The sequence below is a fragment of the Centruroides vittatus genome, unplaced genomic scaffold (genome assembly GCF_030686945.1).
Source record: "Centruroides vittatus isolate TY-2023 unplaced genomic scaffold, ASM3068694v2 contig_484, whole genome shotgun sequence".
NCBI lineage: Eukaryota > Metazoa > Arthropoda > Arachnida > Scorpiones > Buthidae > Centruroides > Centruroides vittatus.
Window position 1 is genome coordinate 865,552 of NW_027122274.1, and position 22,823 is coordinate 888,374.

Here is a 22,823-nt window from a genome sequence, read left to right on the forward strand (position 1 = left end):
TAAAATAGACTCCGTGCGCAAGAGTATGTCGGAATTTCTGTATATATATGTACACACACAAACTATATATATATATATATATATATGTGTGTGTGTGTGTGTGTGTGTCTGCATTTAAGAATATAGAATTTTATAAGGATATTTTTTATATGTTTTGGACTCATAAAATGTCAAAACGTAGGATACTTTGTAATAAAGTACTTCATCATTAAAGAAATTGTCATTATGGCAATACTTGTAATCTAAGCATTTCCTAATTTCAATACAATATTTTAGGAAATATTGTATTGAAATTGAACTAAATACTATATATACTGCGTGTGCATAAATTAAGTCCGAATGAATTTGATAGTTTTATTGCTTTACTGTTTATTGATATACAGTATTAAATTGAAAGCCATATCAATAATTGAAAATATCTAGACTAGGGTTTCTCAAACGGGATCCCGGTTATTTTTTTAACCCGGGAAATATCCCGGGAAATCCCGCAAATTTCTTAAAAATTCACTTTTTTCTTATTTTGTGTTAAGGTTGGGAAAATTTTGCAAATAGAAAGTATAATTAACTCATAAACTGTCAGAATACATTTGTATTTATTAATTTTAAACCTACTTATTAGTTTTTTAAATTTTTACTCGTTATGGCACGTCACAAATGGTCAATAATCAATACGTAGCTTATGTGTGGCAGGACACTCAAAATTATTTACCTGTAATATCTGTAATAATTGTGCTTATGTTGTCTTAATTTTTAACCATGCTTAGTAACTTCAATAACTGCGTAACGCCAAGTTGTGCAAATTGGGCAAGGATACAAACGAGTACGAAGTCTGCAAGTATGAAGTTTTTCTTCATAACCTGATTATTAAAAACAAACGAACTGCCGAATTATTGGGCTATGATGTTTCTATTAAAGCAGTCGAGGTAGACAAATGAAGAATACTAGAGAACAAAAGAAGTACTACAATCTCAAAAACGAACTAGAAATCTTTCAGGATACTGGTGAAAAACACATAATATTTGTCTTCTCTTAAATGCATTAAACACGATTCCAATCACATCAATTGAATCGAAAAAGGCATTCTCGGTAGCAAGACTTTTCATTACTAAAATAAGAATCAGATTGAGTGATCGGAGTATTGACCATCTTTGCTTTTTAAAATCTTATAAAAATTTACAATATTTTGTATTATATTTTATTTAAATAACGAAAATTGCCTTCTAAATTAGAAGTTTGATCTAAGTTCATTTTTTTAAAACTCAATTCAAAGCATTTTGTTGTTGTTGTTGCATGCAGTTTCCAAAAAGCTCTAATAAATTTTTTCTATTTGTGAAAATTTCTAGTAGTTCAAAGGAAATTTTTAATATATTATATCTTACACAGCGTTATTAATATGACTTTGGAGGTTGCGGAACGTATTAAATTACTTTAAAAGACGAAAAATAATTATATCATTTGATTTCATAATAATTTGTATATGTTAAAAATAATTAATTTTGTCCCAGGATTTCCCGGGATCCCGGGAAACAGTTCACTTTTATCCCGGAATCCCGGGACAAGCAAAAGACCGGGAAATGAGAAACCCTAATCTAGACTATAACAGACTGATTAGTGAATTTTTAACAAAAGATCTTGAAGTAAAGTAATGAAAAAACTTTAATTTTTATGATTATCGCGTTCTGTAAGTTGATACTAAAGTGCAGTTTCTCGATAATAATCATGCATATATATACATATGTGAATAAGAATAATACAAGAGCTATACGTGAGACTGGAAAACATTTTGCATTTTTCGATTGTAATTTATTTAGGCATGTAAATATAATAATATATTTTTAAGTATAATTAGAGTAATATGTCTGTTTTAAGAATCTTGTTACAAGGATCAGGGCTAAACCAGCTGAAACTTATGGTCTCGCGTTATGAGTGTATTATATAGGCTTTCCCACTCTTACATGTACAGTATTATTTTTGAGGAAAGGAAAAAAGAATTGTTATATATTACAGCTTACGTCCAGAGCAAGTCTAATTCCATCCCTAACATGGATAATTCATCTAATCTCGAATTATCAGTAAAATAATTATTGCATTTTAATAAAAAAATCATTTACATCATTCATCTTTTGTTCTATCTGCTTTTAAAATATAGTTTACTAAAAAAAGATAATATCTTCTGGACTTACCATATAAACTGTGAAACAGTTTCAGTTTATCGCACAATTTAAAGAAAAATTTTATAAAAAAAAAAATACCTGTGCCCCATGTAGTGTCTATCAGTCTCCAAGAACCAAAAATGTAAATTGCATTCCAAGCATGTGTCACAGCTTCTCCTGGAAGAAATTGTTCACCTGGCCTGTAATCATAACCTTTGGCAAAACCATTAAGTGTTTTTACACGTATTCCCGCTATTCTGTGAAAACAATATAATATACATGACATATATTTTGATTTATGAATATGAAAATTTATAAATAGATTAAATATTTTTATTTCACTTACCTACACATTTCGCTAAATAATTTGCAATAATCTTTACAAACACCTTCTCCTCTTTGAAGTACTTCCTCAGCTGATAACCTTACTTCCATGTAACGCCAATCGTAGCTGAAAGAATATTATAAGATTAAATAATATAGTAATGAAATATTTCTATAAATATTAAAACTGTTCTATCAATGAAAAAGAAAATACAGAATCGAAAATTGTTCTCTTTAGTGGTTAACCGATTACATGAAAACTTACGTGCGTAACTTTATTGATTAAGTTAGAGTAAAATGTAATTTTTATCGATAAACAAAGTCTAGAAAGTTGTGTTTATCATCTATCCATAAAAATAGATAAATTGTTTTTATATTTTTATTTTATTTGCAGCTCTTCTACTGTGAAAAAATATTTTGAATTTATCAAATTTTTAATAGAATACTAATCAATTTCATCATTGAACATTGGTTGGTCATGAGTTTGCACTTTAAAACGCTTTTTTTTATTAATGAAAAAAACATTCTATATATTTTATCTTTCGCAAAAAAAGGGGCCTACTCTATCCCAAGGCCCCATACATACTCTGGACGATCCTACAGGGAGGATCCCTCCTTGGCAAATTGCCCATGTGTTGCATTGTCATATCCACCAAACCAACCAACTAAATCAATTTATACGATTTTTACAAAAATATTTAACTTTAAAATTTGTAATATTTATCTTATACTGTGATAGTACCGATTTACATTATCAAATGAACAAAATAATTTTTAAAAGAAGGTTTAAACTATGTTTTTACTAAAGTAAAACCAAACGTTGAAATTATATGGAAGAAAATTAGAAAAAAAATAATTGCGAAATATGCACTTGTTGGCTGTACTAAATAAATGGTGAGACTGTTATAAGTGTCACGCAATAAATTCGTGCATAACTAATTTGGAGATCGTTTAATAAAAAAAAAGTATACCAAATGCTCGTTTTGTATTTTAAAAGTGATTTTATAGACCACGGCTACGTGTGATTCGGATAGTGTAACGTAATAATAATAATAATAATAATAAAGGTCAAACCGAGTTGACATTATAGACTTATTATTATATTGAAAAGTGATATGGAAAGGTATACTTACGAAATATTATTAGTAATCCATCGGAAGAATACTCTGACTTTTTGTAAATCATTTTTAGCCGAAGCACTTAAATAATTAACTAGATTTCTCACTGATGATTTAGTCGATTCAGGAGCCTTAAAATTAACAAATTATATGTTTATGGTACAGTATTAGTTATGAAATAAATTTAAAAAAAAAATATATATATATATATATATATATACCTCTAACGCATGCCTATCGATTTCTTTGAATGCACCCATGTTGGGTATCATCTCTCTCTTCCTGCAAGGTGGAGGACGAGCAGCATATTCGGGTGCTTCATCAGTAATAGGATCGTTAACAGTCTGAACACCAGCATCGCACTTAAGTATATCAGCGTAGGCAAAACGTCCGTCATAATCAGAATCGTACCTCAAACTATCTTCGACATCTTCCAACAGCCGAGCGATACTTTCATGTATCGCTGTCTGATTTGGTTTCGAGGTCGTGGAAAATAATTCTTTCTGTATGTGAGCTATAGGAGGATCGGCTTCCATAACTAGAAGATTCTCATTTCCTGCGGCATTGGCAGCTAAAGCTTTGGTTACGGGGTCCGTTTGAGATTCAAAATCCGCCATAGCCAGACCTTTATGCCTGTTCGCCTCAGCAATTTTCTTTACTAACGGGTCGACCGATCTTTCTTTTCCTGAACTAGTTTTCGGCTTTTTTATAAGTCTGTAAGTCTGAGTACATCGGTCTAACGTTAAAGGAACTGCTTGTATACCTATATCGATGGTAACTAATTGAACCGTGTTGTTTTTAAGCACATTGAAATAAGCGAACTTCTTCTGAGAAGGCGATATTTCTGTCTGCATTAACACACTTTTAACATTATCCCTTGTGGAAGACTGTTGGTTCCATGTCTGTGTTTCCACATCAGTATTTTCTGGTTGATCAGAATCTTCTTCGAGAAGCATTTCTAATTCATCCATCGGAAAGCGAAAATTATCCGTTTGGGCTGATACTTCCTTTCTACCAAGGATATCACCCACTTGTACACTCTTTTCCGCCACTTTCTTCCTCGTAAGTGATATTACACCCGTGTTTGTCCATGTTAAATTTGGTGTTATAACTGCTTTACTAAAAGGAGATATTAGACGAGAATTTCTACTTGAACCGCAACCCATCCTGAAAGTAGAAATAATAATTAATCCAGGAGCATAATGAACACCAGAAATGTAAAGTTGTTTATAATAGAGGTTCATTCACAGTTTGGCACTCGGCCAGCCACCTACATTCTGTTACTCTACACGATCATTACAGTCCACTGTGTAATCGCCTGGATAAGTTACCAATCAAAATATAGTCAGCCTCGTTTCTAAGACTCACCAACGCCCTATAATTCCCATAAATTTTTACCACTATTGTTTTTATAACCGGGTTTTCCCCTATATCAATTTTAATGCATTTTCTATATCATATATTTAATATAATATTGACTAAATGCATTTTAAACAACGAAGTATGTGTAACTGACTAAATGTAATTTGCTGCATAATTATAGATATGAATTAAGCTATAGAAATATTTTTAAAAATATCTATAAAATTTATTTAGAACAATTCTAAACTTTTCAAGTCAAAGTTTAAAAATAAAGTCTTTATTTTATAAATTTAATGTTAATTTTACTAAATATTCAGTGCAAATGTTAGTAGTTTTTATTTCCCCCTCTTTCTAATTTATTAATAATTATTTAATTGAATATTTTTCAATTTAACCGATTGTTGACCCTCGAAATTTATGAAAATAATGAATAATTTTCAAAAATATTAGTAAAATGACTTATAATATGTCAGATGAGATATATGGAGATATAAACCAATTTTTTTCCGGATTCTATCTTTTTAAAATAAAGAATTGATCAAGGGTCGAAACTATTTGTTGGTCACCAAGCAACCATCAAACACTAATACATGTACAGCTGAACAGTCGTTGAAGTTAAATCAAGTTTGTGAGTCGATGTAATAGCAAAATTGATTATTTTAAATGTAATTCAACATTAAAGGAATAAAAGTTTAAATTTAGTAACTATCTCCTTTATTTAAGCTTCATCCTTATGTTAAAATGTATTTCATAATCAACTTATATAAAGTAGAACTGGAAACACAAACCTGAATAATTTTAAAGAATGTTCTCTGCATATAGACCTACATTAATGTTCTGGGCTTTTTAAGATAGGATTTTAAGGGTTTTTTTTTTAAATAAATTAATTCATTAGTTTAGTATGAGAAATTATTCTGATCTATTTTTAAGGATACTTTCAGTTTGGCAGCAAAAAGACATCAATAATAATACTCGTAGTAGCAGTAGTAGTGCCTTGTAGTAGAAGTAATAGTAGTAGTAGTAGTAGGTTGATCATCGTGTAGTGCCTGCGTGATTAAAAAAATACGTTATAACAACATATTAAATGTATTTTTAATTTTTAAAACAGAAATTATGAGGGCAAATTTTTAACATATAACAGCAATAAAAATTTTCATTAAGCTTATGGTAACCGTAATGAAGTAAAAAGACGTATTTAGTATGATTTTATGCGGTTATACTCTGTTCGAATGTAAACACTTTGGATTAGATTTAATAATATTTGTCAGATTGTTAAGAAGACATAAAACTGAGACGAAACGTATTCAATTATTAATTACACCAATAAAATATGCTTGGCAAAAATTAAGTAAGCAATGAAAAAAATGAGATAAAAAGAGGTCATAAAAAAGCACTACAAATGAAACATGTAGTGTAAAAACACATCTGCTAAATTAAATATGATTAAAAAAATATTTATATCACTTAACATATAAATTAATCGTGAGAAAAACATAAAATATACTATACATTTTTTTAAAACTATCCTTTTGGGACTAAGTGGACGTTTTTTCCATTTTCAACTTGGACTCAGACATACCAGTGGGGGGCAGCCAGGTGATGAGGAATGGGGCTCTACTGATGAAAAATTATTGTGGCTTTTCGACTTCCCTGGTTCTCCAGAAGAGCAGTCTGATGCCTTAAGTACCTCAGCCATGTAACACAGGATAAAACCAAGGAACACTGGTTGGTCGTAGGTTCGCGCCTCATTAACGGGCTGGCGTCGTAAAGTTTGCTGGGTTTTCTTCACGCGTTTAACGTCTTAATAAGAACTAATTTCACACAAAATATTACCTGGGAGAGACTCTCCCTTGGCTGATCACCCATCTGTTGAGTTGCCTTATACTATCAATCAATTACATGTACTAAGTTCAGACATGAATTAAAAACCCGTAATAAAATTTTCTTTTAAATCGTTCTTTATTCTATTTAAATTTCGATAAAGTTTGTATGAAACTAAACATGTAGAATGCTAAAGCGATATAGACCTACACCGTGTATATTTTTAAATTCGATAAGGATGATAAGATTTAATTGAAAATTTAACATTACTCGATGCAATTTGATTTTTTATATCTTTTTCATAACTATTAGTTACAATTTATCGAATTCCAATAAGAGATAACTGTCAACAAAAATTTATTTTAAAATTATAGAGAGAAGAATTAAACAATTGTTTTTTGTTTGTTTGTTTAATTTTTGAATTCTGAAATTTTGAATAATAGGGGAAAAAAGTGATCACGTGACATAGGTGTCGCGCATATCGATACGGTTGTAAACAAGCTGTTCCGTTCGAAGGATAGCTTACTTTATAATAAAGGAAGAACGAAAATATTTTTTAGGAAGGTTAACAACGGTACAATTAAAGGAAGAATTAAAAAAGTACAATGCCAAGTTAGCTGGTAGAAAAGCCGATTTAATAGAAAGGTAAGTTAAAATAATCTACATCTATATTTTTATCGTTAATTATTACATTTATAATTTCAAGTCATTATAACTATTACATGATAAGGTAACTTACCAGTAGATGAAAGTTTTAAGAATAAGATTTCACAAAATGCACATTTTTCGTCTATAAAAACATTTAAAGATCAGTAAAGTTCTCATTGATTCCTTTCACATTTGTCTAACCAATACATAAGGTCAAAACTTTAATTAAAATAAATTTTTTTTCCTTTGGAATATGGTCATGTACTGAGCCTGATATATTATAACCAATTTATATCAGTATCTGAAATGTTAACTGTACCAATAGGTTATCACTGTAATTTAGAACAACAATCAATACAAACAAAACTACTTTCTATGAAGTTCTAAGACAATATAAGAGATATATATCTTAATCTTTTACCAAGAGAAAACAATATTTGGAGTATTTAAAATAAATATAATCAAAATGTCTTTTTTATTGGTCACAAGTCATCTTGTTTCAATAATTTAATGCAATAAGACTAATTTCTTCACCAATAAACTTTTTGTACAAGTGAATTTTTGCCCATTTTCTTTTACTAAATCTGGCATACACTATATATATGCCATATTTAGGTGCTTGTCAATACTGTTCAGTTACCTTATACTGTTTATTTTTATATTATATGTAATATATTAAGGTAAGAATATAATATATAATAATAATTTTTGCCTTTCCTGTCAATGAGACAGAAAAAACTAAATAAAATATTGGTGATCATATCTTAACTAGTTATTAAACTTGTTTACAATAATTTTCAGGTTACTGGCATATGAGAGGAATCAGGAAACTCATAATTTTTCTATATCCTGTGATAGCTCTCCTGAACTCAAACTTCCTGATTCATCTGAATATAAGGATCTCTCTCCAAGTTTACAAATACCAGTTTTGACTATAGAGACAATTGATGCCTACATGGAGATGTCAGATCAAAGAATGCCACTGTCTGCTGTGCAGATGTATTTTAATGAATTCTTATTAATAATAAGAGGAACAAAAGAGAAACATTTTTTTATATTTTAAAGGTAATGTAAAATCTGAATTAATCAAGGGGAACAGATTTACACAGATTTAGTAATTACAGATGATGGGGTTATAGAAAATGTAATATGTGAATGTACAGCAGGTAAAGGGCCTAAAGCGTATTGCAAACATGTATGTGTAACACTATTGGCAATAGAAGAATATGGAAGAACAGGCACATATAAGTGTCACAAAACATGCACACAGGTTCTGCAAACATTCCATCAGCCTACCCGCCAACATAAAGGTTCCCCAGTTAAGGCTAGTGAGCTTCCATTTCATTTATTTAAGAAGAGAGGAATGAAAAGAAAATTATTGGAAGACATAAAATTTGACCCCAGACCATCTGGCAGTACAATCCCTGATTATACAAACTTTGTTATTAATTTGGCAATGAACATGCAAAGTGGTTGTGCAATACCGATATTGCAATTAAGGCAACCAGCAAACATGAGGGCTTTAGAATCAGATCATGATTATTGCAAAAGCACAATGTCTGAAATGTTTTTTAAGTGCTTTACATGTAACTGAAGCAAGTAGGGAGTACATAAAACATTTGGAAAAAGAGACCAGATTACAATGAAAAAGTGCAGTTTGGAAGAAGGAACATTTGTTGCATTTGACATCTTCAAACTTTGGAAAAGTTTGTAAATTAAAATCAACAGACAGAGTAAAATTGTGTGGCTCATTACTGTCAAGTAGGCCAATAAAAAGTAAGGCAATTTCTCACGGCTTAAGGTATGAAAAAGAAGCAATTGAAACATATTCTTTTGTAAATACTCCTGTGAAAGAATGTGGCATGTTTCTTCATTCAAAATACCCATTCTTAGCTGCAAGTCCAGATGGGCTAGTGGATGATGATAAAATATTAGAAGTTAAATGTCCTTACTCCAATTTTAAACTTCCTGTGAATGTGCTAAAGATACCATATTTGGAATGTACTGATGACAAAATTACTTTAAAACGGAATCATGATTATTTTCATCAAATCCAAGGACAATTAGCAGTGACAAATAGACAAGTTGCTCATCTGTTTATTTACACAAAAAGTGACTTCAAAGTTTGTATCATTCCAAGAGATAATAAATTCATTGCAGACATGATTGAAACACTAATTATGTTTTTCCATGAGCATATTAAGCCAGTTCTTTTTTAAAAAAAAATGTTTTATAAACATTAAGTTTATAAAATAATTGAGCTAATTGTTATTTTACAATTTGAGTTTATGTAAAATTTTTCTAGATGGTGTATAGTGTGAATTTTTTTAAATAATAAAAAGAGATTTTGTTTTAAAGATTAAAATTCTTTTATTAGCTTACAAGTATTTATTCAACTATAGTACAAATTTTAAAACCACTATATTACTTTGAATTGAAGTTCCACAATGAAGACCTTACTGTGTATGATAGTATACATTCTTAATCTTAGAATTTATAAACAGACAAAAATTTAAAAATACTATAGATGGAAAACTTAAATTAGGCTAGGGTCTAGAATGGAAAAAAAAATTATATACGGTATTAATAGAGAGCTAGACTAACAGTGAAACAAATTAAGAATCTCTGCCAACAATGCATGGTCTAAAATTGCATAACATAAAACATATAAATATAATTTCACTGCCAAGTTTCGTTACTGCCGGATGCATGTGTTGCCTCAAAATTTTATATGTACAGTACGTGAGTACGAGCCATTCCTATAATACGTTCAATATGTATTCTTTTACTAGATGTTTTTCTGTCTCGAGATGACAAACTGCTGCTCAGCTGTGCTTTTCCTCTCATAAAAGTGGGTATATTTACCACAACTTCTTTAGTAATTAGTTATTCCTGAATGTTAAAACCTCTATCAGCCATTACCCAGTCTTAAAATAATTATTGGATTTTCGTTTAAAGAATTAACAAATCGTACTTTAGAACCGACAACGTATCGCTTAGTCTGTTTACAACCTCGTCGATACTAGCGCCGCGTACGGAGTAGATTTCACTTTTTTCCCCTATTAAAATAGAAAGTTTATAATCAATTTTCATTATAAAATTAAAATATCAAAGCGCCAACTTTATTATTATTATTTTGTTTTAGATTCATTACCTGATATTTTGGTTTGATGTTTATTTTAAGTAAAAATCTATGATCAATAATAAATAATACAGGAAAAAAAAAACATATAATATTGTGAATTTTTAAATTCTGTAAGGTTTTCTAGTTGTCTTTTCATCATTGCGATATTTTTGTTTTTTAAGGGCTTAACTTCATAACTCATATAAAAAATTTAGCAACGAGTTGCCTAACTTTCCCGGCAACATTTGGTGGTGTCACCTGTTATGATATTTTGTATAAAAAAACTTTATATTTTTAACTATCATAAAATACGAAAAGCTTAATTTTGAGAATTGGGTTGGGTTTTTATAAAAAATTGTAAATGCCAATAACGAGTAAAATCGCCATTAAGCCCGACCTTACTGGAGATACACACACGATCCCCCTTTATTTCCCTACCATCTTTAGTCACCAAGTTTATTAAGCTTCAAACAGGGTGAACAAAATCGTACGTACTTCTCACACAAACATCCATACACACGGAAATTACCCCCAAATTATTTTGCATTTCTCCGCGTTTCAAGATCCCCTGAGTCCAAAAATGTTAAAATCTGAGTGACCGATCGCCATACTTTCCCTCTGTTATATATAACAGCCAGAAAAGTAAAATGCTGGACTTTCCTGTCATTCTTTAATTTATTTATTACTATTATCTTTCAGTCTTCATATTCACATAAAATTATTAATACGAATAATTACTCATAAAACAGTCATTTAACTATTGTAAAAGTATTATATTCCGCATCTCTTCAACATATAACGATCTTTCGGTCTAATTTCCATGAACATTATGATTAATAACACAAAAACATTTGTCTCAAAGAATTTCATTAAAAAATTGCTTTTTATATTTTTTATTTTTACCTCGGATCCTAAAGTTTGTGGTTGGGAATATATCAATTTCTTAAAACTACTGTATTTTATTAATATATATCTATTGAAATAGTTAAAAATCAATTGGTTTGTTCTATCAAAAGTTACAAAGAAGCATGAAAACGTTAATATTGAGAGTGCGAGGGTGAGTTGTTTGAAGAAAATTTTCGAAACAAATACATTTATTTTTTGGTAAAATAAAAATCTGTACGAAGAAAAAAAGTGATTTTCAATTTTTTACCTTTTCATTCGAAATTGACGTTTGTCTCAATTTTCCCATTTTTGATATTTCTGAGGAATTCGTTATTACAGAAAAATATTTTTATTTAAGAAACACGAAAATACTTTAGCACAAAGTTAAAATTGTATGTGGCGACATCTGTTATGAAATATGTTTACAAAACTTTTTATATTATTAATTATTATAAAATGGCAAAAGCTTAATTTAAGGGTAAAAACGAGTTTTATACATTTAAAATAAAAAAAAAACTTGTAAAATCTTCATTAGGTCCGACTCTTCTCGAGATATGACACGTGATCATCCACTATCTCCTCACCTCTGGCCTTTAACCACCAAAATTTAATATGCTCCTAATACACAAACCTCCCTTTAAAACATTATAAATTTTCGACAAAAAGTACAAGGCATAAGTTTCAAACGAGTGAACAAAATCGTACTCCCACACAGAAACATACATACAGAAAAAACCTCAATATTTTGCATTTCTCGACGTTTCATGGTCCCCTGAGTCCAAAAAATGTAAAAATCTTGTGGGAGTCATTTTTGACCGATTGTCATACGTTACCTCTGTTATATATATATATAACAGACTGAAAAGTGAAAATGGAACAGTAGCATTCTGTTGTTTCTTCCTTATTGGACTTTTTTGTGTCGTTTCTGTACTTTCCTCACTTTATTTTACATTTCCCTCCTTTCTTCTTCTATTAGAACGCTACTTTTTTTACATATTGAATTTTTTATGCCTTTTCTCCGATGCAGTTACATTTTTATTCCCAGAATTTTCTATATTCCATTCTTTTAACACAAATAATTGGTGCAATCAAACTGTTTTTTTTTAAAAAATAAACACTTCGAGCATCTGCCAAAGGATAATTACAAGACTGAAAAAATTATTTATGATAATTCGGACTTACTGAAAATGGATCGAATTTAGAAATAATGAAGTCACTAGAAAATGAAAATAGCTTCAAAGTAAAATTTATATTTGCAGAAATACATCTTACTATTTCCAAAAAGACTAGATAAAAATGACGACTGACATTAAATCGATCATATAAATATGTAGTCCTATTTACATAAAAAGTAACATTAATATTCCAATTGTTTAGAGCCCTTCAGTTACGTGATCTCACCATTTATATTATTTGCGTAACAAATGCAAGCCGAATGTTTAGCGACAATATTTTAAGAATAATACTGTAAACAGTTTTACAAATGATCATTTGATTCGATTATTTTTACGAAAAATAGAATATCATTCAGAATCTAAGTTTATAAAATAATGTCCGTCTATTCTCTATGCACTTTTAACTCTAGTATGCAGAAGCCAGGCCTTTTAAGTCTATTTTCATTATTAAAAAAAAACAGTAAATTAAACCATTTTCTCCTTTTTAATATTCCTTTATTGTTATCTCTAGTTATTATTTGTATTTGTTCTTTTGATCTCATTGAATTAGATTTTGTAATTAATATGTAAATAAAACATTGAAAATTTTCTTAAGCGGGGCATTTTTAAATCCCCTAGTATAAAGCATTGAAACTGTATCATTTTCGCTGATATCCTATGGATGATGAAATGACAAACGAACTGTTAGTCTGAAGGAAAGTGTAGATGATACATTACACTAATACCAAATACAAACTCAAATTTGGTTGCACGAATTGCATAATATAATGATGATGATGATGAAGACGATCAACAAGAACAACAACTAGATGATGAAGAAACTCCAAAAGTGGAATTTATTGGAGTGCAATAGATGAGTACAATGAATCAAGATGTAACTGTTTAATTGGAAGATTAAAAAGTCTGTAATTGTAACATTTTAGATTTAAACCCAAATAGGTGTTGATGCTACGAATGAAATGATACAGCAGTGTACATGCAAAAGACAAATAAAACTCTTGATCTAAGATTGTTTTACAGTATTCTTGACGTTTTTATCGCTCAATGCATACATATTGTACATATCCTTTTGTCACGTTTAATTGTGTTGCACACACACACACACAACACAATCAGATGTGACGAAAGACGGCTGCTCTCAAAAGATTTATGTGCAAGAAATTGATCGAACCCAACATGAGAAGATATTCTACAGTCAAAAATCTCTATAAGCCGACAGTAGAGGCAATGATGTAGTGTGAGATGGTTAGTTGTTTCTTCTGTAACAATGGACCATCTCACACGACATTATTGCCTCTATTGTCGTCTTATGCGGCGGAAGAAAAAAAGACGGAAATGATGTTTCATCTGCCTTTAACTACAATTCTTCAAATAAATCCTGCTTTCATCTTTATTATAGGAAAATGGAAATATTTTGTAATTTGCGAAAGAAATGTTTGCAAAAAATATTCAAAAGAAATAATACAATGAAACCTCGATATAAGGGCCCTTAAATCCTCCATTTTTTTCAAATCCCAGAGTCACCTCTCTTAACTTCCCTCCACAACGGAAATGTCTGGATATATCATCATCCGAAGAGGAATGAGTAGGAAATTCTTTTTGTGTTTTTGTCAAATTTAAATTTTATTTTTTAAGAACATTAATTATTTGTTTAGTTAAATTCATTTAAAGTGTATTTTTCAATCAAAAACGTATGTTTATTTATTTCGATTTAAGCCGTATACATTATTACAGTCTCAGAACTACGGTGAATACGTAAAGAATAACACATAGATAACTTCTGTGAAATTAAATTTCTCATACATACATACATAATTTTAATTACACAAATGTGTCTACATAAGTAAAAACATAAACTAACTAATTTGTCAACTTTTTAAGATACGCATTTGGAAAAATTATTTTATTATGTAACTGGCTTTCGGCTTTACAGACACTCCCTCGCCCGAATTAGTCTTTAAATCGAGGTTTTATTGAAATTTCAAAAATTGTCAACCTTAAATGCAAATTAAAAAGTTCTAATATATAATTGAAACCAGTAATGTATTAAATATTATGTCCAAATATCGGTATTCTGTTCATTAAACTGTTTTAAATTGACAATAAAAATGTTTGAAGATTTTAATTTTTAGTAAAAAAGGGGGCATAATATTAGCATAGAAATTGTATTAGAGCCTGGAAGGCTCGCTTATGAAAATTTGTAAAATTAAATACTCTTGCATACCATGCAAAATTCTTTAATCGATTTGCACCGAATTTTTCACAGTTAAACAGATGTGAGAAAAGCTAGGATCCTGCGGAGAATATAAGCCACCATGAAATCTGAACACTCCATTCCTCGTTCTGATTATGTCCCCTCGACATTCGTGATAAACGTAACAATAGTAGACTAAAATAACTAAATTTTTTAAATATGATTTTCGTTTTAATGTTTGTTTTCATTGACTTCCTTGCGAGCAGCGCCGAGAATGTGTACTTGCAGGTGCGAAGATAGCACAAATTCTGGGGGTTTGAGATGTGGTCTTACCCCCTACGTTGGCAAATTCTTCTGTATAGTGGACAAAGTCACGCCATTAAAAATTAACAATATATTTTTTCGGAATTAAGAAAATTCAGCAGTATAAAGAAGAGCATGAGGAACGAGGAGAAAAGAAAAAAGAGAGCATGCTTTCTTCACTTTTTATGAAGTAGCAGTAGTAACTTTAGGTATCAGTTGGTCTTAAGCCTAATGAGTGAATTAAGTTCAACGGGACCTGCGCTGTAGAAGATATAAGATTATAAGCTGTGCGATGAGACTAAATTGTCCTATTTTGTGAAAACTACAGATTTTAAAGTTATCGACATTACGTGCAACGTAAATATTTTAAGTTTAGTTTCTGCTTAATTGTTTTCTTGATCCCAAAATAATCCTAATCAAGTTTCATTTATTTGCTAAACTTCCAGTTATATATACTTAATGAACGACAATTTTGAAATAGTAATGTAATATTTTATTATATAAACAGTCGTCTACCAATGGCCGAGTAGATAACATCAGTGAATACTGATAGTAGATTGGCGTCTCATTAATAGGCTGTCATGTGCAGTTTTCTAGGTTTCTTCACTGTCCAACACCTAAATAGCGGCCATTTCTCATAGAAAGTCCCCCTCGGCAGATCGCCCAAGTGTTGCCTTACTTTCTGTTATTAGTCCTTCCAATATGAACAATTATATGTAACAAATCAGCAATTTAACTTTTTAATTTTTAATTACAATATTCTTATAAGGTATAATATTTTGCTAAAACGAAAAACATTCTAATGAAAGGGGATCGAAGAAATAATAAAGAGCTTAAAATAGACCAAAATTCATTATTCGCGTGAAATTGTTTAAAAAGAAAAATAACAAATATTTAAATATAGCCAAGTTGTGATCTGAACTGTTAATATTCTTCACGTATTGACTTAATTCAAGTAGGAAAGTGCCAGTATCTAGAAAATAAATCTAATAATTTCTGGATTTTGATCCACAACAGATAAGCTTGCAATTTTATTTAGTTAAAAAAATGTATTTAATATTCATTATGCACTTACTACATTGTATCTGACAATATCAACTCAATTAGAATCAACATTTTCTAAAAATTAATTAGGCAAGCAAACTGGTTGCTGCACGTATATAGGTCTACTACCAAGTAAATTGGTACGATGACCTACATAAATAGTATTTGAGGATAACTAATTGTAGATACCATCAACATCATTTCTTTGTGGCCTAGTTAGCTCAGTGGTAGAGTGGACTCTTAATCTCAAGGACTCATAATCTTTAAGGATTATGGATTTGTCCACATAGGACGAAATACTGGATTTCTTTATTGATTTCATAAATTTATACAATATTTGCCAATTATTTACGATATAAAGTTTTATTCGATGTAACTCTTAAGCCCTGGTCACACTATGCGATTTCCAGCCGCGCGGGCGACTGCAACCGCAACAAGCGCGAGTCGCGCGCGTCTTCTCGTGGTCACACATTGTTCGTTGACGTTGCAACTCGGAACACGTGACCCTATAATAAACCAATAAAATTACAGTAGCTTGTTTTTGACTACTTCCGTGAGTTTACCGACATTTTACGTTCTACTTCAGAGTATTTACGGAATTTTAGCCACTTTTCTTATTAAAATGGCAAGCAGTTCCTTTTCTGGAATAAATAATAAAAAAAAAAGGCGATAATTTTGTTAGAGCTGGCGAGAATATACGAAGAGAAAAATAAGAAAAAACGTTCATGCTGGGTTAAAACTTGACGAAATTAAAATCAACGGGCTAAAGTGGGATGCGGCAACCTTTTTTTATGTAAGGGCCACATTTGAAACTTCTGAATTAACGCGGGCCGCACATAAAAAAAAAAATAAAATAAAAAATAAAATGAATAAAATACTGCACTAATAAATATAGTAAAAGCTCGATGTAACAAACTACTATGGAATTGAAGATATTGGTTCATCACAATGAAAGTCCATTTTATCGCGATAACTCATTACTACGGACTCGTCCGTTATATCGAACAGTATATTATTATATAGTAGAATCACGTTAGAACGGGATCTTGATTAAATTGATTTTCAACTTTAGACTAATTACCACCTGTATCAAAATTGTCTACATAAAAAAAAATATTGTTAGATTAAAGCAAAAAACGAATAGTAAAAACGGCTACTACTGCTGTACTTTTCTTAATTTAAAATGTTACCCTATTACGCAGCCTAAATTATATCAGACAAAGTAAAAGACTTTTTAGTTTTAGTAGAACTGTCATATTTAAGAAAAGTCTGTTATTTTTCTCTCTCTATCGAAATGTCTGAAGTTGTCTATTTATTCCCAGACATTTCTTTACCAACTTCATCGTGATATTTTCCATCTTAAATCTAACGAAATATATCTATTTTTTGTATTAAATCTAAAGCTTATCGTCTTCTTTTATGATCCATATCTTCGCTTTACAAACAATTGAAATCCACGACGCATCACTCATGGCGAAATGAAACCAAAACTGAACAATGCTGGGCTGCAATTTTTAATCACATTTTTAATTAATCTAATTTTTAAGGTATATGTTCTCCGCCTCAAATTAGTAGTGCCAGTCATTTATCTAACTCCTTTCGGGGGAAATTTTTGAATTGAAATAACGTGACTTCGGTTTTGAACCGGAAGTTCGTAAATAGTTAATTGGGGCCTCCTGCCCCTAGTTTAAGGAAAGACAGACGGACGACAGTGGGAATTTATAGATTTGCAAATTTTTCAAGTTGCAGTCCAAAAACAAGTCGATCAGAAAACGAAACCAAAACTGCATGTAAGGTGAAAATCTACACCGAAAAAATAATTAAAATAAACTTTATATTAATTTTGCGTTTACTTTTGTCAAATAAAATGAATAAAACTACGACTATGGGGAAATAACTAGTCACTTCTCGACTTACGACGGGATTCGGTTCCGCAACTTCGGACGAGGTGATCGTAACTCGAGAAGTGACTGTAAAACAATGACTTGACTAAATGAAACGGCGACTAAAAAGTCCGTAAGAACCATGGTCTGCGAGGACTAAAAAATAATCCGAAGTAGCAGGAGTCCGTTACAAGGAATGAGTTTTTTTTTTTTTTTTAATAATTTTCTTTTACTTTTGGCCAGACCGACATCAGCAACCGTTTGTTATATCGAGCTTTTATTGTACAAAACCACGTGCGAACCTCAAGGACAGTTTTAGCATTGAAAATAATGCAAAGTTGAAACGTTTTCATATGTGGGTTTTGTATTTTATTACTGTCCAGTTCTAAGTCTAAATTGTTCTTAAAATATTAATAATTCTCTAGTTCAAACATTTTTAATTTCAATTTTGGAAATTAATAGTAACATTTATTATTAAACAGAAATTCTAACTTGGATATTTAAAATTCGAAATTCCACATTAAAAATTCTATTTTCGTAAAATTTCAAATATTTAACATACCTTTTTCTATAATTCGGACAAACCACAGTAGATTAATAGTAAAAATGTAGAAAATACCAAAAAATTAAATGCAACGATACAAAGCGTTGGTAAAACTTTACAGCTCAATATGAAGTATCGTGTGAAGTCGGGTTAAATTACCAGATACCTTGCAATTAGAGTTGGCCCTCGGATTGGTTTATTTTTGCGTCTTTAAGGGGCAATAGAATTGTTTACGAATGCATATTACTCCCTCGAGCTTTATTTAGTCTTGAAAAAGGGTCAAGCGCGTATGGATAGTCAACAAAAGTACACGTGCATTTGTAAACAATTGTAGCACCCCTTAAAAACGCAAAAATGAATCAACCCAAGGGCCGTCTCTAGCTGTGTCGAATATATATACGAAGCGGGTTCTTGGTATTTAGTACGATTACAGACGAGTAGATGTTAGTATTTTAAATTTTTATTTTATAGACCGTTATATTGTTTTGTAATATTTTGTGCGACGCGGGCCGCACAATATACTAACGCGGGCCGCATACGGCCCGGGGGCCGCAGGTTGCCCATCCCTGGGCTAAACAATCGTGCTTTCACCAGCTGATGAATGAATTAAGGCTTTCGGATGCCGTAGGTTATAGGGGATATATCCGTATGAATACCAATACTTATATATAATTTAGGCGAAACGTTTCGTAGTTTGGCATATCAATTTAGAGTGGCCCATAATTCGATATCAGTCATTATCCCAGAAGTTTTGGATGCTATTTAGAGGAAAGCTTGAATGATTTAATTCATTTATAATCGAAATATTTTTTTTCTTTTATATAAGCATTTATTTTATTCAATTGTATATTATTAAAAGTAATCAAGCTTTTTAAAATAAATCTAACAATAACTTTTATAAATTCAGATTTGATTTATATTAAATATAGCATTTAAATGTACTGAAACTGAGTTAATACAAATGTTATAATCAAGATATGTTGACAAATATACAACACAAAGTATGACGTGGCACAAAGACGTTTTCTGATTGGATGCGCGTTTGCAACCGTCGCCAGTAGAACAAACTTTTTGTTTCTAGTTGTGGTTGCAGTCGCGCCGGTTTTCGAGGGGGATTACCAGTTAACGGGAACAGCCGTCGCGATTGCAGTCGCCCGCGCGGCTGGAAATCGCATAGTGTGACCAGGGCTTTAGAGTAATTGGGAGTAACACTCAGCTTGCTTAGAGAGAAGGATTGCTTAAAGAGTGAATATCCAGTTATTGTTGATTGGACTGCAATTTGAAAAAATTGTAGACCTATAAATTCTCACTGTTGTCTGTCTTTCTTCAATCTGAAGAATGGAATTAGATAGATGAAATACGAGACCAGATATGGAAACCTTGGAGCAGAGGGCATCAATTAACTGTATATGAACTTCCGCTGCAGACTGGAAGTTACGTTATTTAAATTCAAATATGTTCTCCTCATAGGAGTTAGATGACTGACATTACTCTATTGCTACCAGGAAAAGTATGACGTACAGGGGCAAGACACTACTACTGTAATTTGAGTTGGCAATTATATATTTTAAATTAAATAAATTTTAAAAAATATTATTAAAATTTGCAGCCTTGTGACGATGTCACAATAATTGCTCGTTTTGTTTTAAAAATACGTCGAAAAAAAATTGATAATCTTGTAATTCATTGATATATTTTATAACTAATCATAATTAAAATCTTATATCACTATTAAAACTAATCGATCAAAAATAGTTTCAATACTAAGTTGAGAATTAATACATATTAATTCCTCCAAGTTGCGAATTCTTGGTTTGCAACTTACGTTAGAGGTGCTAAGCAGTAACTGCAAGCTCAAGAATGTTCGTAATACTATTAACTAGAATTTTTAATATACAACTACTATATTTATATTCGGGACATTTTTATGACTAGATTCAAACAAGCGCGTGCAGTTAAGCAATTAAAAACCTATTAATTATAATTAAGTTATTAATATTAGTGAAAGTTAGCGCCTTAAATAAATATGACTAAAAGTTACATTTAAATGATGCAAAGTTGATGGATTTGAAAATTAAACGAAAATCAATAAAGCATGGCATATTCAATCTTGTTTGATAATGAATGTACGAGGTAAATTATATCGAAGTGTAAAATTGTGGGATAAAACGTGTTTTATAATAATTTTTTTTTTGCACTTTTGCTATAATTTTAACAAATTTGATTTTATATTAGCGCTTCTATTGCTTTTCAAGAAATTAGCGTTTTCTCTTCTATGAAAGGAGCTCTGAAAGGAAATACTCTGTTCAACCATGTTGCACGATTGAGTTCCAGAGTGGAGTTTGGTCATTGGATAACGGGGCATTGAGACCTTTCGACTTAAATTGAACGAGAAGTGCTCTGGCTCAAGCGGTAATACAGACTTCAGAACTGGTAGCCACCCTCATCTTTCACTCTCTTCATCCAACTCACGCAAATAGCACAAACTGTAGAAAAGGCCTATAGTTTGTGCTAATTGAATAAGTTTAGTACTCTACCATAGAAATTTGTACATAACGGATAGCGGAGTCCACTTCCTCTAGATAAGAGGATCCGGTCCAGCGCGTCCATCGAGCTTTAGAAGATAATTCAATAATACGAGTAATTCCTTTATTGTCTTTAAATGTCCTTTACTCGCTGCTATCTTTCGAAATACTTAATCTGGGAGCTGCGACCAGTCTAAGTTATGCCCATATGCATGAGGAACATCTATTATGCTCTCATCTACTTCTATTTTCCGTCTCATTCAGTGATTTATTCCATTGAGAATCAAGCAAATTCACAATTGGATAAAACTTGGGTCCGACATTATTTTTTGTGATACGTACAAATTGTATTATCATACAGATCTAAAATTGTTTTTCAGTTATAATCACATTAAAAGATTATTTGATTTATATTTATAATAATTGATTTTCTAAGTATTTTTTCTTCATTGTAAAAAATGAATTATTTAATTATTCACACTTTTAAATCAGTATTTAAACTGTTTAATAAACACTAAATTATTTTGTTAATATAATTTTTAATTTTTCGGTTAAAAAATTTAAAATGACATAAAAATCAACTTTAAACTGAATTAATTTTTCTCCCGTTCATTTATTGTTCATCTGTTTTCATTCAAATTATTAATGCTTCATGTAACCTATTTTCAAACTTAATGTATGTTTAAATATTGTATTCTTATTATATAATTTATAGTATAATGTATCTCATTAGCATTTATATTTTATTGGAAAGTTTTGTTAATGTTTAACTTTTTCTATAATGTTCAACTTTTTTTCTATAATGTTCTTGAATAAGTTCTAGAAACTACATCATTTACATACGACTTTTAAACTAATTTATACAAATAAATATTAATATTGACGAAGAAAAAAAACACAAATAAGCAAATCATATAATTACGCTATAAGGCATTCAACTCCGATAAATGTTACATAAAGTATTTATAGTTTATACCAGAACTTGGTCGGAGCGTTTTAAATAAACGAATAGCACTCAAAATATAAAATTTTGTTGCATAAATTACATGTTTTTACTTAAAAGAAATAAAAATCAGACAGAAAATATTAATGATATTGGAAAAGAATTCATAAATAACTATCAAAATAAGATTTTTTAATGATTGTAAAGTAGCATCTTCCTTTACAACACTTATCAATGTTGGAGATTCGGATTAAATGCGATCTGGAGTCTTTCTCGTCCCTAAAGCTCCATTGCCAATCTTGCCTGCTATATAGCTCAATGGTTCTCGATTTTTTAGGTTCACGACACATTTGGGAAACCGTAAGGTAGCGGCATGCACTTTATTATTAAATTAATACGAACCCGGCCTTAATTTCGTTTGAAAATATCAATAAAGGAAATTTTGTTAACTTACTATCAATATTCAATTGGATTGATAGGATAAAGTAATACAACACGTGGGCGAACTGCCAAGGAGGTGGAGCTACAGTACCTCTCGAGATGATTTTCTAAGGGAAACTGGTCTTATTTAGACGTTACACTTGAAGAAAACCCGGAAAACACCTGGCCAGCCCGTTAGTCGAAATTATCAATTTTAATCGGTTAGTCACACAGTATGTCCTTCTCTTGTTTTTTTCAGTATTCTATCGTACTTTTCTTTATATTTTAAGCTAAAACTTTAAATTTGTCCACTGCTTAATTCAGCTTGAGATCCAGCGCGAATCCAGCGTGGATCGT

At 30.6% G+C, this 22,823-nt stretch overlaps 1 protein-coding gene across 3 annotated transcripts in view; it reads right to left on the bottom strand.

Moving 5' to 3' along the window:
• Positions 1 to 22,823, bottom strand: part of LOC136977960 (kyphoscoliosis peptidase-like) — a 91,454-nt gene that overhangs the window by 18,549 nt on the left and 50,082 nt on the right. Inside the window, exons 2-6 of one of the 3 annotated variants that reach the window (XM_067273574.1) lie at positions 5,746 to 6,003; positions 3,817 to 4,762; positions 3,611 to 3,726; positions 2,500 to 2,604; positions 2,253 to 2,410 (exon numbers count right to left, since the gene is read on the bottom strand). In XM_067273574.1, coding sequence (XP_067129675.1) covers positions 2,253 to 2,410; positions 2,500 to 2,604; positions 3,611 to 3,726; positions 3,817 to 4,761 — 1,324 coding nt within the window. In that variant the 5' untranslated portion in view covers position 4,762; positions 5,746 to 6,003. Of the gene's footprint in view, positions 1 to 2,252; positions 2,411 to 2,499; positions 2,605 to 3,610; positions 3,727 to 3,816; positions 5,004 to 5,745; positions 6,004 to 22,823 lie in introns of those variants that run through there. The other 2 variants (XM_067273575.1, XM_067273573.1) reach the window with 2 other exon arrangements.